The 15,771-nt window shown below is 40.7% G+C and overlaps 3 protein-coding genes across 6 annotated transcripts in view; all 3 read right to left on the reverse strand.

Annotated features, from left to right (window-relative positions):
- LOC141775468 (protocadherin gamma-C5-like) overlaps positions 1-9,576 on the reverse strand; it is a 227,851-nt gene extending 218,275 nt beyond the window's left edge. For all 4 annotated transcript variants that reach the window (XM_074648893.1, XM_074648879.1, XM_074648891.1 and 1 more), the window contains exon 1: positions 7,198-9,576. In XM_074648893.1, the coding sequence (XP_074504994.1) occupies positions 7,198-9,561 (2,364 nt within the window). In that variant the 5' untranslated portion in view covers positions 9,562-9,576. The remainder of the gene's footprint in view (positions 1-7,197) is intronic.
- On the reverse strand, positions 953-6,379 carry LOC141775863 (protocadherin gamma-A11-like). The gene is made up of 2 exons (XM_074649607.1): positions 1,796-6,379; positions 953-1,000 (listed from the first exon to the last, which is right to left on the reverse strand). The coding sequence occupies exons 1-2, from the start codon at positions 4,157-4,159 to the stop codon at positions 953-955; spliced, it is 2,412 nt and encodes an 803-aa protein (XP_074505708.1). The 5' UTR covers positions 4,160-6,379.
- A 2,599-nt stretch (positions 9,577-12,175) lies between the features above and the next one.
- On the reverse strand, positions 12,176-14,787 carry LOC141775903 (protocadherin gamma-A11-like). Its single transcript, XM_074649643.1, has one exon. It carries the CDS (start codon positions 14,558-14,560, stop codon positions 12,176-12,178), a length of 2,385 nt encoding a protein of 794 aa, XP_074505744.1. The 5' UTR covers positions 14,561-14,787.
- Positions 14,788-15,771: the final 984 nt, after the last annotated feature.

Genomic DNA, 15,771 nt, shown 5'->3' on the forward strand with positions numbered 1-15,771 from the left:
ATAGTGCGCAGCCTTCACCTCACAGCAATTCCTTTCTTATCAAAGATGAAAATACAATTAAACAGAATCATATTTCAAAAGGTCACAGAGTAGAGATACACAATAAAGTCTGACAGTCAGTATCTTCTCAAGAACACAACTAACAGACGGTCATAATGTTATAAAGGTCTAAATATAAGCACTGAAGATATCTCAGCCACTTCTATTGAAACAGACAAATTACATTTAGGCCTCTAATACAAACAACTCATTCATGTTTCTCTACATGTACTTCCATTTTAAACTGTGGTTGAATCAGACAGTATTGAAACACAAAGCTCCAACAAGAGAGGCCCATGTAGCATACATGTTTAAGAAGAGGAGTTGACTGGCTTTAAACTTAAACACCTACATTCTGCAGGCAGTGTCTTCTACCTGTGGTGTATATGCTGCTATTACACAACAATGGCACGCCTAAGTAGGTTTACAGTCATCCAACTCAAAGGAAACATATAGCAGTCTGACAAATACCATACTGATATATTTCCTTAGATTGCCAGAGGGGAAATTTAGCAACGAACCACAGACATAATTTCCTTTTCCACACGACCATGTGATTGCATAAGAGACATATTGACAGTAAATGTATTGAAGCTGATTAGTAAGACTCAGTTACACTGCATACTATGTTGCCATCAACAACAACAGATCCTTAAGGAATGATCAGCCCTAAATAAGTGTTTGGTTCATGCAGAACCTTTAAATTGCACCACAATAGAAAGAAAATAAAGAATCCTTTCAGAAAATGGCTCAGAAAACAATGCATGACATCCCTGTTAGTTAAACACAATCATTGGATCAATGGAACATTACTACACTGAGGGAAACAATCATCATATGAAGATATTCCTGATATAAATAAATAACCTGCAAATACCAGAAATTTACTCAAATGAAACACAATAACTTTTTTTCAAGCACCAGTGAGCCTCATGTAGCCAGTTGAGAGTGTACTCGTGGTCTGAATGAAGAACAGAAGCAGAGAGCAAGCCAGTTGGTGACTATGAAAGATATTCAGTAACTTTGTCATTGGCAATGACATGAGGATGATAAGAGACTGCAGTTAAACTCCTGTGTTGTCAACATCTGCGTAATTAGGAGGGCTAAAAGCAACAACACTCATCGTAAGAAATACCCATCAGTTCTGGCAACTAAGCCAAGTTATCGGATATAAATATATGGAACAAGCGGCAGAGAGAGAGGGCTGTCTGTTATCTTTCACTGCTACAATAAGGTTATGTCGTTGTTCTTCTTGATGTTTGGAAGAAAAAAAAAGATATTTTTGTCAAGCAAATGTTGCATTAAACCCAACCCTCAGAGAGGTCACCTAAATTCTCATCTCAAGGGACTGAAAAAAGGACTTACAATGAAACCCGATTGGAGCAGCGACTTATTCCAATGACAATATGTAAATGAAGTAAACCTATTATTGATATAACCTATATTATTAAAAATATGTATATATATATCAGAGGCAATCTAAAGAAATATAACTCAGCAAGACAAAAAAGCTACAACAGAATAGAAGTCAAGGGGCCCCAATTGCATCAGTGAAACACTGTTCAGCACCAAGGACAGAGAAACCAGCCAAGACAGTCAAATATATCGCCCTGGTTGAAAAAAGTGAGAGAGAGCACTCACATTAACAAAAAGAGACACGTTGGCTGTGTGTGCTTGTCTGGATGCGTGTATAAAATGATTGAATATTGAAGATGTTTTATACATCTGGGACAGAATATATGTAACATGTGCCTACCTCAGGAGAACTATCACAATCTCCAAATGCCTCAGCAAAGTCTGATGGACTCTTCCTCAGAGTCTGGTCAGCAGGCAGTGTGTTGTCATTGTAAGAACTGACGAACTTAAAGTCACTGGTTCTAGAACCTGTTGTCAGGTAGGCGTCATAATTGTAAGCGCTGCGTAAAGTTCCTGTTCCGTCAACATCTGCGTAATTAGGAGGGAGATAAGCGCTGGGGATGGCAACTGCTCCATCAAACAACAGTCTGGGCTTTCTCCTGTGACAAAACCTCACACCCAGGATGATGATGATGAAGGTCAGGAAAAAGGTGGACACAGACACCAGAGCGATGATCAGATAAGAGGTCAGCTTGGAGTCCTTCTCATCATAAGAAATATCCTTCAGTTCTGGCACCTCAGCCAAGTTATCAGAAATCAGTAAATACATGGAACAGGTGGCAGAGAGAGAGGGCTGTCCGTTATCTTTCACTGCCACAATAAGGTTCTGTTTCATGCTGTCAGACTCAGAAATGTCCCGCTGTGTCCTGATCTCTCCGCTGTGGAGACCGATAGTGAAAAGTCCCGGATCAGTGGATTTGACTATATGATAGGACAGCCAGGCGTTCTGTCCGGAGTCCGCGTCCACCGCTATCACTTTGGACACCAGAGAGCCTCCGTGTGCAGCTTTGGGGACCAGCTCGGTCATGAAGGAGTTGCCCTCCGGGGCGGGGTACAGTATCTGAGGAGAGTTGTCATTCACATCCGATATGAAGACACTGACGGTCACGTTGCTGCTGAGCGGAGGAGAACCGTTGTCTCTGGCCATCACGTGGACTTTAAAACTCCTGAACTGTTCATAATCAAACGACCTCACAGCGTGGATCACCCCCGTGTCTCCGTTAACAGATAGATAGGAGGACACCGGGGCACCGTTCACCTCACCAGCTAACAGAGAATAAATCACTGTACCGTTTTGTCTCCAGTCGGGGTCTCGAGCAGTAACGGAACATAAAGTGGAGCCAGGTTTGTTATTTTCACTCACATATGCGCTGTAGGACTGTTCCTCAAACACAGGTGGGTTGTCGTTGATGTCTGCTACAGATAACTGAACAGTTTTAGAGGAGGACAGAGGTGGAGAGCCCTCGTCAGTGGCACTGATTGTAATGTTGTAATCAGACACTAGTTCACGGTCCAGTTGTCCTGTGGTCACCAGAGAATAATAGTTTTTAATAGAAGGAACCAACTTAAAAGGTACGTTTTGCTGAATGGAGCAGCGGACCTGTTGGTTATTATTAGAATCTGCATCCTGCACGTTAATGATGCCCACCTCTGTACCAGGTGACACGTTCTCAGGTACTGGATTTGCCAGAGATTTCACATAAATTACAGGTATGTTGTCATTCACATCTGTGACATCAACAGTTACCTTTGTGTATGATGATAATCCTAATCCATCTTTTGCTTTAATGCGTAAATCATATGTTGCAACAGTTTCAAAGTCAATCGGACCATTAACTTTGATTTTGCCACTTTTACGATCAATACTAAAAACTCTCTTCACATCCTCTGAAACATGTCCAAATTCATAAGTGACATCTCCATTGACTCCCTGGTCTGCGTCAGTAGCGCTCACTGTGACCACTATGGTATCTACAGGAGAGTTTTCAGGCAGACTGGCTTTATAAACGGCCTGGCTGAACACTGGGGCGTTATCATTAGCATCCAGTACAGTGACGTGTATGACTACAGTACCTGATCTCTGAGGAGAGCCTCCATCTAGAGCTGTAAGGAGCAAATTCATCTCTTGTTGTTTTTCACGATCAAGCTCCTTTTCTAGAACAAGCTCTATTGTGTTTCCATCAACAGCCAAAATGAAATTATCATTCTTTTTAAGGCTGTACTGCTGAACTGAATTCTGTCCTACATCCGCATCGTGCGCCTCCTCCATCACAAAACGAGCTCCCCTCCCTGCCAACTCGTGAATTTCTATGTTAATCAAATCTTCCTTAAATTGTGGGGAGTTATCATTGATATCTTGAATGTGAAGACTGAACGGATGCAGTTCCAGAGGATTCTCCAGAACAAGATCGCGTTTTATCACACACGACATCTTTTCTCCACAAAGCTCCTCCCGGTCGATCCTGTCGGCCACAATTAAATCTCCGGTGCTGAGATTGATGTCACAATAACGTTTGCGGTTCCCTGCAGCATCAACGCGGGCATTCCGAGCAGACAGTTTACTCGCGTCCAGGTTAAGGCCCTTCGCTATATTCCCAATAACGGATCCGCGCTTCATTTCCTCTTGGAAGGAAAAGCTCGCGTCCCCATTCACAGCTTGCCACATCAGAAAGAAAACGAAGCAGCTCAGTCTGAGCACCATCATGACAAGCGTTTGTTACAGAAACAGTCCTCGGTTAGATGACAAATCCAATACAGATTATAGAGTTCAGTCAAAAGAAAATCCACAGATCTCCACAGTTACTCTGACTGCATCCTCGGATCAACAGCAACTGAAAAATCACCCTTTTGTTGGTCTGTACACCAGAGGGTGGAGTGGAAATATCTCACGTAGGCTGGCCAATAGCGACACCATGAGTGGAATGAAGAAATAGCAGACTTGTATGTATGCAAGTTTTACTATTAATAGGAGTAGTATTACTGTTAGTGGTATAGTAGTAGTATACTGTAAATGGTATAGGCTACAAGTGGCAATATAAAATAATTATATTAATAATATATTATAATATTTTATGCACCATCATAACACAATACAGGCTATGTGAGTAATAAAATAGCAATTGTTATAATTATAGATGAGTTGCACTCATTAATTTGAAACATCAAAGCTTGTTTCAAACGTACTGTAATATGCAAACATTTTGACTGTAAATAACACGCCAAGTGTCATGAAGTGAATGGAATATTATGCAGCCATGAAGTATGTCTCTAACAGGTAAATCCTCCGGTAGACAACCTCGTGAATAAAATAAATATTTATAATTTATCAAGATGCAAAGACAGAGACGAATAAGTCAAATCATATCTGTTGAAAAGCATGAAGACACTATCAAGCCCTAAAAAATTGGACATCCTGCAAAGGACTACTTCAGGAAATCAGAGCATACTGAGATACTACAGACAGAGAGAGAGATAAATCTACCCCCACTGCCACTCAAAGGTTTTAGAACACCATATATTTGATGTTTTTGACTGAATATAAATAACATATTCATACACTAAAAGTAGTAAATATGACGAGAATGAAGATAGAAACTTAAGAATAAAGCATAAAACTGCAAACTGCACCCTGAATATTGTCTGTCAGATATCAGTTTCAACATGTGTTGACAAAAGTTTCATTTTTCAAGGTCCAGAAAGAGAAAGAGACATCCATTACATTAAATTATGAATAAGAAACAACGTCTATTACTACTGTATCTTAGGACAAAGACGTGCAAACTATGAAGAGAAAAGCCAATGCAAAAAGTCAGAAAACTTGCTTTGGAGACATACTACCCTTAAGATTACTCTACCACCACTAAGCAACTAAAAACTTATATAACACTAAAAACTACAAATATTATGGTGGTTTATAGTTATACAGTATAATCATACTTCCCCACATAAGATGAGGTGGAAATAGTGCCAAGCCTTCACCTCACAGCAATTCCTTTCTTATCAAAGATGAAAATACAATTAAACAGAATCATATTTCAAATAGTCACAGAATAGAGATACACAATAAATTCTGACAGTCAGTATCTTCTCAAGAACACAACTAACAGACAGTCATAATGTTATAAAGGTCTAAATATGAGCACTGAAGATATCTCAACAACTTCTATTGAAACAGACAAACTACATTTAGGCCTCTAATACAAACAACTCATTCATGTTTCTCTACATTTACTTCCATTTGAAACTGTGGTTGAATCAGACAGTATTCAAACACAGAGCTCGAACAAGAGAGGCCTATGTGGAATAACATATTTAAGAAGAGAAGTGGACTGGCTTTAAATGTAAACACCTACATTTTTCAGGCGGTGTCTTCTACCTGTGGTATATATGCTGCTATTACACAACAATGGCACGTCTAAGTTACAGTCATCCAACTCAAAGGAAACATATAGCAGTCTGCCGGAAACCATACTGATATATTTCCTTAAATTGCCAGAGGGGAAATTTAGCAACGAACCACAGACATTTCCTTTTCCACATGACCATGTGATTGCATAAGAGACATATTGACAGTAAATTAATTGAAGCCGATTAGTAAGACACAGTTACACTGCACACTATGTTGCCATCAACAACAACAGATCCACAAGGAATGATCAGCCGAAAAACTAAATGTTTGGCTCATACAGAGCCTTTAAATTGCACCACAATAAAAAGAAAATAAAAAATCCTCTGCGAAAATGGCTCAGAAAACAATGCATGACATCCCTGTTAGTTAAACACATCTCATTAGATCAATGGAACATTACTACACTGAGAAGGAAACAATCATCATATCAAGGACTTCCTGATTTAAAAAAAAATAACCTGCAAACACCAGAAATGTAATCAAATGTAACACAATAACTTTGTTCAAGCACTAATGAGCCTCATGTAGCTAGTTGAGAGTATACTCATGGTCTGAATGAAGCACAGAAGCAGAGAGCATGCTAGTTGGTGACTATGAAAGGTATTCAGTAACTTTGTCATTGGCAATGACACGAGGATGATAAGAGACTGCAGTTAAACTCCTGTGTTGTCAACATCATCGTACTTAGGAGGGCTAAAAGCAACAACAATCATCATAAGAAATATCCTTCAGTTCTGGCAGCTCAGCAAAGTTATCAGAAAAAAATATATGGAAAAAAATGGCAGAGAGAGTGGGCTGTCTGTTATCTTTCACTGCCACAATAAGGTTATGTCCTTGTTCTTGTTGATTTTTGGAAGAAAAAAAATTATCTTTTTGTCGAGCAAATGTTGCATTAAACCCGACCCTCAGAGAGGTCACCTAAATTCTCATCTCAAGAGATTTAAAAAAGGACTTACAAGGAAACCCGATCGGAGCAGTGACTTATTCGAATGACAATATGTAAATAAAGTAATCCTATTATTGTTAGAACCTATATTATTAAAAAATATATATCAGAGGCAATCTTAAGAAATACAACTCAGCAAGTCAAAAAAGTGACAACAGAATAGAAGTCAAGGGGCCCAAATTGCATCAGCAAAACACTGTTCAGCACCAAGGACAGAGAAACCAGCCAAAACAGTCAAATATATCCCCCTGGTTGAAAACAGTGAGAGAGTGAGAGCACTCACATGAACAAACAGAGACAAGTTGGCTGTGTAAGTGCGTGTATGAAAGAACTGCATATTGAAGATGTTTTACACATCTTGGACAGATTATATGTAACATGTTCCTACCTCAGGAGAACTATCACAATCCCCAAACGCCTCAGCAAAGTCTGATGGACTCTTCCTCAGAGTCTGGTCAGCAGGCAGTGTGTTGTCATTGTAAGAACTGACGAACTTAAAGTCACTGGTTCTAGAACCTGTTGTCAGGTAGGCGTCATAGTTGTAAGCGCTGCGTAAAGTTCCTGTTCCGTCAACATCTGCGTAATTAGGAGGGAGATAAGCGCTGGGGATGGCAACTGCTCCATCAAACAACAGTCTGGGCTTTCTCCTGCGACAAAACCTGACACCCAGGATGATGATGATGAAGGTCAGAAAAAAGGTGGACACAGACACCAGCGCGATGATCAGATAAGAGGTCAGTTTGGAGTTCTTCTCATCATAAGAAATATCCTTCAGTTCTGGCACCTCAGCCAAGTTATCAGAAATCAGTAAATACATGGAACAGGTGGCAGAGAGAGAGGGCTGTCCGTTATCTTTCACTGCCACAATAAGGTTCTGTTTCATGCTGTCAGACTCTGATATGTCCCGCTGTGTCCTGATCTCTCCGCTGTGAAGACCGATAGTGAAAAGTCCCGGATCAGTGGATTTGACTATATGATAGGACAGCCAGGCGTTCTGTCCGGAGTCCGCGTCCACCGCTATCACTTTGGACACCAGAGAGCCTCCGTGTGCAGCTTTGGGGACCAGCTCGGTCATGAAGGAGTTGCCCTCCGGGGCGGGGTACAGTATCTGAGGAGAGTTGTCATTCACATCCGATATGAAGACACTGACGGTCACGTTGCTGCTGAGCGGAGGAGAACCGTTGTCTCTGGCCATCACGTGGACTTTAAAACTCCTGAACTGTTCATAATCAAACGACCTCACAGCGTGGATCACCCCCGTGTCTCCGTTAACAGATAGATAGGAGGACACCGGGGCACCGTTCACCTCACCAGCTAACAGAGAATAAATCACTGTACCGTTTTGTCTCCAGTCGGGGTCTCGAGCAGTAACGGAACATAAAGTGGAGCCAGGTTTGTTATTTTCACTCACATATGCGCTGTAGGACTGTTCCTCAAACACAGGTGGGTTGTCGTTGATGTCTGCTACAGATAACTGAACAGTTTTAGAGGAGGACAGAGGTGGAGAGCCCTCGTCAGTGGCACTGATGGTAATGTTGTAATCAGACACTAGTTCACGGTCCAGTTGTCCTGTGGTCACCAGAGAATAATAGTTTTTAATAGAAGGAACCAATTTAAAAGGTACGTTTTGCTGAATGGAGCAGCGGACCTGTTGGTTATTATTAGAATCTGCATCCTGCACGTTAATGATGCCCACCTCTGTACCAGGTGACACGTTCTCAGGTACTGGATTTGCCAGAGATTTCACATAGATTACAGGTATGTTGTCATTGACATCTGTGACATCAACGGTTACCTTTGTGTATGATGATAATCCTAATCCATCCTTTGCTTTAATGCGCAAATCATATGTTGCAACAGTTTCAAAGTCAATCGGACCATTAACTTTGATTTTGCCACTTTTACGATCAATACTAAAAACTCTCTTCACATCCTCTGAAACGTGTCCAAATTCATAAGTGACGTCTCCGTTGACTCCCTGGTCTGCATCAGTAGCGCTCACTGTGACCACTATGGTATCTACAGGAGAGTTTTCAGGCAGACTGGCTTTATAAACGGCCTGGCTGAACACTGGGGCGTTATCATTAGCATCCAGTACAGTGACGTGTATGACTACAGTACCTGATCTCTGAGGAGAGCCTCCATCTAGAGCTGTAAGGAGCAAATTGATCTCTTCTTGTTTTTCACGATCAAGTTTTTTTTCCAAAACAAGCTCTATTGTGTTTCCATCAACAGCCAATATGAAATTATCATTCTTTTTAAGGCTGTACTGCTGAACTGAATTCTGTCCTACATCCGCATCGTGCGCCTCCTCCATCACAAAACGAGCTCCCCTCTCTGCCGACTCGTGAATTTCTATATTAATCAGGTCTTCCTTAAATTGTGGCGAGTTATCATTGATATCTTGAATGTGAAGACTGAACGGATGCAGTTCCAGAGGATTCTCCAGAACAAGATCGCGTTTTATCACACACGACATCTTTTCTCCACAAAGCTCCTCCCGGTCGATCCTGTCTGCAACAATTAAATCTCCGGTGCTGAGATTGATGTCACAAAAACGTTTGCGGTTCCCTGCAGCATCAACGCGGGCATTCCGAGCAGACAGTTTACTCGCGTCCAGGTTAAGGCCCTTCGCTATATTCCCAATAACGGATCCGCGCTTCATTTCCTCTTGGAAGGAAAAGCTCGCGTCCCCATTCACAGCTTGCCACATCAGAAAGAAAACGAAGCAGCTCAGTCTGACCACCATCATGACAAGCGTTTGTTACAGAAAACAATCCTCTGTTAGATGACAAATCCAATAAAGATTATAGAGTTCAGTCAAAAGAAAATCCACAGATCCCCACAGTTAGTCTGACTGCATCCTCGGATCAACAGCAACTGAAAAATCACCCTTTTGTTGGTCTGTACACCAGAGGGTGGAGTGGAAATATCTCACGTAGGCTGGCCAATAGCGACACCTTGAGTGGAATGAAGAAATAGCAGACTTGTATGTATGCAAGTTTTACTATTAATAGGAGTAGTATTAGTGGTAGTGGTATAGTAGTATACTGTAAATGTTATAGGCTAGAAGTGGCAATATAAAGGAATTATATAAATAATATATTATAATATTTGATTTGCCATCATAACACAATACAGGCTATGTGAGTAAGAAAGTACCAATTCTTATAATTATAGGAGTAGCACTCATTAATTTGAAACATCAAAGCTTGTTTCAAACGTACTGTAATATGCAAACATGTTGACTGAAAATAACATGCCAAGTACCCTAATGAAATATCATGAGGCCATAAAGTCTCTGACAGGGTGACAAAAGTTTCATTTTTCAAGGTCCAGAAAGAGAAAGAGACATCCATTATATTAAATTATGAATAAGAAACAAAGTCCATTACTACTGTATCTTAGGACAAAGATGTGCAAACTATGAAGAGAAAACCCAATGCTAAAAGTCAGAAAACTTGCTGTGGAGAAACACTACTCTTAAGACTATTCTACCACCACTAAGCAACTACAAACTTATATATAACACTGGAAAATACAAATATTATGGTGGTTAATAGTTATACAGTGTCATCATACTTCCTCACATAAGATGAGGATGAAATAGTGTCAGCCTTCACTTCAGAGCAATTCCTATCTTATCAAAGATGAAAATACAATTAAACAGAACCATATTTCAAATAGTCACAGAATAGAGATACATAGTACAGTCTGACAGTCAGTATCTTCTCATGAACACAACTAAAAGACAGTCATAATGTTGTAAAGGACAAAGTTATCACGAAGAACTGAAGATATCTCAGCCACTTCTATTGAAAGAGACAAACTACATTTAGGCCTCTAATACAAATAACTCATTCATGTTTCTCTACATTTACTTCCATTTGAAAATGTGGTTGAATCAGACAGTTTTCAAACACAACAAACGTCCAGCAAGAGAGGCCTATGTAGCATAAATATTTAAGTAGAGTGGACTGGTTTTAAATGTAAACACCAACATTCTTCAGGCGGTTTCTTCCACCTGCACTCTACTTATATTTCACAACAATGGCACGTCTAAGTAGGTTTACAGTCGTCCAACTCAAAGGAAACATATAGCAGTCTGCCAGATACCATACTGATATATTTCCTTAGATCACCAGAGGGGACATTTAGCAACAAACCACAGACATAATTTCCTTTTCCACATGACCATGTGAATGCATAAGATACATATTGACAGTAAATGTATTGAAGCCGATTACTAAGACTCAGTTACACTGCACACTATGTTGCCATCAACAACAACAGATCCATAACGAATGATCAGCACCAACTAAGTGATTGGCTCATACGGACGCTGTAAAATGCACCACAATAAAAATAAAATAAAAAATCCTCTGCGAAAATGGCTCAGAAAACAATGCATGACATCCCTGTTAGTTAAACACATCTCATTAGATCAATGGAACATTACTACACTGAGAAGGAAACAATCATCATATCAAGGACTTCCTGATTTAAAAAAAAAAATAACCTGCAAACACCAGAAATGTAATCAAATGTAACACAATAACTTTGTTCAAGCACTAATGAGCCTCATGTAGCTAGTTGAGAGTATACTCATGGTCTGAATGAAGCACAGAAGCAGAGAGCATGCCAGTTGGTGACTATGAAAGGTATTCAGTAACTTTGTCATTGGCAATGACACAAGGATGATAAGAGACTGCAGTTAAACTCCTGTGTTGTCATCATCTGCGTAATTAGGAGGGCTAAAAGCAACAACAATCATCATAAGAAATATCCTTCAGTTCTGGCAGCTCAGCCAAGTTATCAGAAAAAAATATATGGAAAAAAATGGCAGAGAGAGTGGGCTGTCTGTTATCTTTCACTGCCACAATATGGTTATGTCCTTGTTCTTGTTGATTTTTGGAAGAAAAAAATGTATCTTTTTGTCGAGCAAATGTTGCATTAAACCCGACCCTCAGAGAGGTCACCTAAATTCTCATCTCAAGAGACTTAAAAAAGGACTTACAAGGAAACCCGATCGGAGCAGTGACTTATTCGAATGACAATATGTAAATAAAGTAATCCTATTATTGTTGGAACCTATATTATTAAAAAATATATATCAGAGGCAATCTTAAGAAATACAACTCAGCAAGTCAAAAAAGTGACAACAGAATAGAAGTCAAGGGGCCCAAATTGCATCAGCAAAACACTGTTCAGCACCATGGACAGAGAAACCAGCCAAAACAGTCAAATATATCCCCCTGGTTGAAAACAGTGAGAGAGTGAGAGCACTCACATGAACAAACAGAGACTGTATAAGTGCGTGTATGAAAGAACTGCATATTGAAGATGTTTTACACATCTTGGACAGATTATATGTAACTTGAGCCTACCTCAGGAGAACTATCACAATCCCCAAACGCCTCAGCAAAGTCTGATGGACTTTTCCTCAGAGTCTGGTCAGCAGGCAGCGTGTTGTCATTGTAAGAACTGACGAACTTAAAGTCACTGGTCCTAGAACCTGTTGTCAGGTAGGCGTCATAGTTGTAAGCGCTGCGTAAAGTTCCTGTTCCGTCAACATCTGCGTAATTAGGAGGGAGATAAGCGCTGGGGATGGCAACTGCTCCATCAAACAACAGTCTGGGCTTTCTCCTGCGACAAAACCTCACACCCAGGATGATGATGATGAAGGTCAGGAAGAAGGTGGACACAGACACCAGCGCGATGATCAGATAAGAGGTCAGTTTGGAGTTCTTCTCATCATAAGAAATATCCTTCAGTTCTGGCACCTCAGCCAAGTTATCAGAAATCAGTAAATACATGGAACAGGTGGCAGAGAGAGAGGGCTGTCCGTTATCTTTCACTGCCACAATAAGGTTCTGTTTCATGCTGTCAGACTCAGAAATGTCCCGCTGTGTCCTGATCTCTCCGCTGTGGAGACCGATAGTGAAAAGTCCCGGATCAGTGGATTTGACTATATGATAGGACAGCCAGGCGTTCTGTCCGGAGTCCGCGTCCACCGCTATCACTTTGGACACCAGAGAGCCTCCGTGTGCAGCTTTGGGGACCAGCTCGGTCATGAAGGAGTTGCCCTCCGGGGCGGGGTACAGTATCTGAGGAGAGTTGTCATTCACATCCGATATGAAGACACTGACGGTCACGTTGCTGCTGAGCGGAGGAGAACCGTTGTCTCTGGCCATCACGTGGACTTTAAAACTCCTGAACTGTTCATAATCAAACGACCTCACAGCGTGGATCACCCCCGTGTCTCCGTTAACAGATAGATAGGAGGACACCGGGGCACCGTTCACCTCACCAGCTAACAGAGAATAAATCACTGTACCGTTTTGTCTCCAGTCGGGGTCTCGAGCAGTAACGGAACATAAAGTGGAGCCAGGTTTGTTATTTTCACTCACATATGCGCTGTAGGACTGTTCCTCAAACACAGGTGGGTTGTCGTTGATGTCTGCTACAGATAACTGAACACTTTTAGAGGAGGACAGAGGTGGAGAGCCCTCGTCAGTGGCACTGATTGTAATGTTGTAATCAGACACTAGTTCACGGTCCAGTTGTCCTGTGGTCACCAGAGAATAATAGTTTTTAATAGAAGGAACCAACTTAAAAGGGACGTTTTGCTGAATGGAGCAGCGGACCTGTTGGTTATTATTAGAATCTGCATCCTGCACGTTAATGATGCCCACCTCTGTACCAGGTGACACGTTCTCAGGTACTGGATTTGCCAGAGATTTCACATAGATTACAGGTATGTTGTCATTCACATCTGTGACATCAACAGTTACCTTTGTGTATGATGATAATCCTAATCCATCCTTTGCTTTAATGCGCAAATCATATGTTGCAACAGTTTCAAAGTCAATCGGACCATTAACTTTGATTTTGCCACTTTTACGATCAATACTAAAAACTCTCTTCACATCCTCTGAAACATGTCCAAATTCATAAGTGACATCTCCATTGACTCCCTGGTCTGCGTCAGTAGCGCTCACTGTGACCACTATGGTATCTACAGGAGAGTTTTCAGGCAGACTGGCTTTATAAACGGCCTGGCTGAACACTGGGGCGTTATCATTAGCATCCAGTACAGTGACGTGTATGACTACAGTACCTGATCTCTGAGGAGAGCCTCCATCTAGAGCTGTAAGGAGCAAATTCATCTCTTGTTGTTTTTCACGATCAAGCTCCTTTTCTAGAACAAGCTCTATTGTGTTTCCATCAACAGCCAAAATGAAATTATCATTCTTTTTAAGGCTGTACTGCTGAACTGAATTCTGTCCTACATCCGCATCATGCGCCTCCTCCATCACAAAACGAGCTCCCCTGTCTGCCGACTCTTGGATTTCTATGTTAATCAGGTCTTCCTTAAATTGTGGGGAGTTATCATTGATATCTTGAATGTGAAGACTGAACGGATGCAGTTCCAGAGGATTCTCCAGAACAAGATCGCGTTTTATCACACACGACATCTTTTCTCCACAAAGCTCCTCCCGGTCGATCCTGTCGGCCACAATTAAATCTCCGGTGCTGAGATTGATGTCACAAAAACGTTTGCGGTTCCCTGCAGCATCAACGCGGGCATTCCGAGCAGACAGTTTACTCGCGTCCAGGTTAAGGCCCTTCGCTATATTCCCAATAACGGATCCGCGCTTCATTTCCTCTTGGAAAGAAAAGCTCGCGTCCCCATTCACAGCTTGCAACATCAGAAAGAAAACGAAGCAGCTCAGTCTGAGCACCATCATGACAAGCGTTTGTTACAGAAAACAATCCTCTGTTAGATGACAAATCCAATAAAGATTATAGAGTTCAGTCAAAAGAAAATCCACAGATCTCCACAGTTAGTCTGACTGCATCCTCGGATCAACAGCAACTGAAAAATCACCCTTTTGTTGGTCTGTACACCAGAGGGTGGAGTGGAAATATCTCACGTAGGCTGGCCAATAGCGACACCATGAGTGGAGTGAAGAAATAGCAGACTTGTATATATACAAGTTTTATTATCAATAGGAGTAGTATAAGTGATAGTGGTATAGTAGTAGTGTACGGTAAATGTTATAGGCTACAAGTGGCAATATAAAGGCATTATATAAATAATACATTATAATATTTTATGCACCATCATAACATAATACAGGCTATGTGAGTAAGAAAATAGCAATTGTTATAATTAAAGATAAGTTGCACTCATTAATTTGAAACATCAAAGCTTGTTTCCAACGTACTGTAATATGCAAACATTTTGACTGAAAATACGTGCCAAGTGTCCGAATGAAATATTATGCAGCCATAAAGTCTGTCTCTGACAGGGTGACAAAAGTTTCATTTTCAAGGTCCAGAGAGAGAAAGATACATCTATTACATTGAATTATGAATAAGAAACAACGTACATTACTACTGTATCTTAGGAAAAAGATGTGCAAACTATGAAGAGAAAACCCAATGCAAAAAGTCAGAAAACTTGGTGATCAGACACACTACACTTAAGACTACTCTACCACCACTTAGCAACTACAAATGCATATAATACTGGAAACTACAAATATTATGGTGGTTTATAGTTATACAGTATAATCATACTTCCCCACATAAGATGAGGTGGAAATAGTGCCCAGCCTTCACCTCAGAGCAATTCCTTTCGTATCAAAGTTGAAAATACAATTAAACAGAATCATATTTAAAATAGTCACAGAATAGAGATACACAATACAGTCTGACAGTCAGTATCTTCTCAAGAACACAACTAACAGACAGTCATAATGTCATAAAGGACTAAATATGAGCACTGAAGATATCTCAGCCACTTCTATTGAAACAGACAAACTACATTTAGGCCTCTAAAACAAACAACTCATTCATGTTTCTCTACATTTACTTCCATTTGAAACGGTGGTTGAATCAGACAGTATTCAATCACAAAGCTCCAACAAGAGAGGCCCATGTAGCATACATGTTT

The sequence above is a fragment of the Sebastes fasciatus genome, chromosome 10 (genome assembly GCF_043250625.1).
Source record: "Sebastes fasciatus isolate fSebFas1 chromosome 10, fSebFas1.pri, whole genome shotgun sequence".
Classification (NCBI taxonomy): domain Eukaryota; kingdom Metazoa; phylum Chordata; class Actinopteri; order Perciformes; family Sebastidae; genus Sebastes; species Sebastes fasciatus.

Coding starts and splice junctions, on each gene's coding strand:
- LOC141775863 (XM_074649607.1), bottom strand. CDS start 4,159: ATGATGGTGCTCAGACTGAGCTGCTTCGTTTTCTTTCTGATGTGGCAA. Junction 1,001..1,795: donor ATTGTGATAGTTCTCCTGAG/GTAGGCACATGT, acceptor TTCTTCATTCAG/ACCACGAGTACACTCTCAAC.
- LOC141775903 (XM_074649643.1), bottom strand. CDS start 14,560: ATGATGGTGCTCAGACTGAGCTGCTTCGTTTTCTTTCTGATGTTGCAA.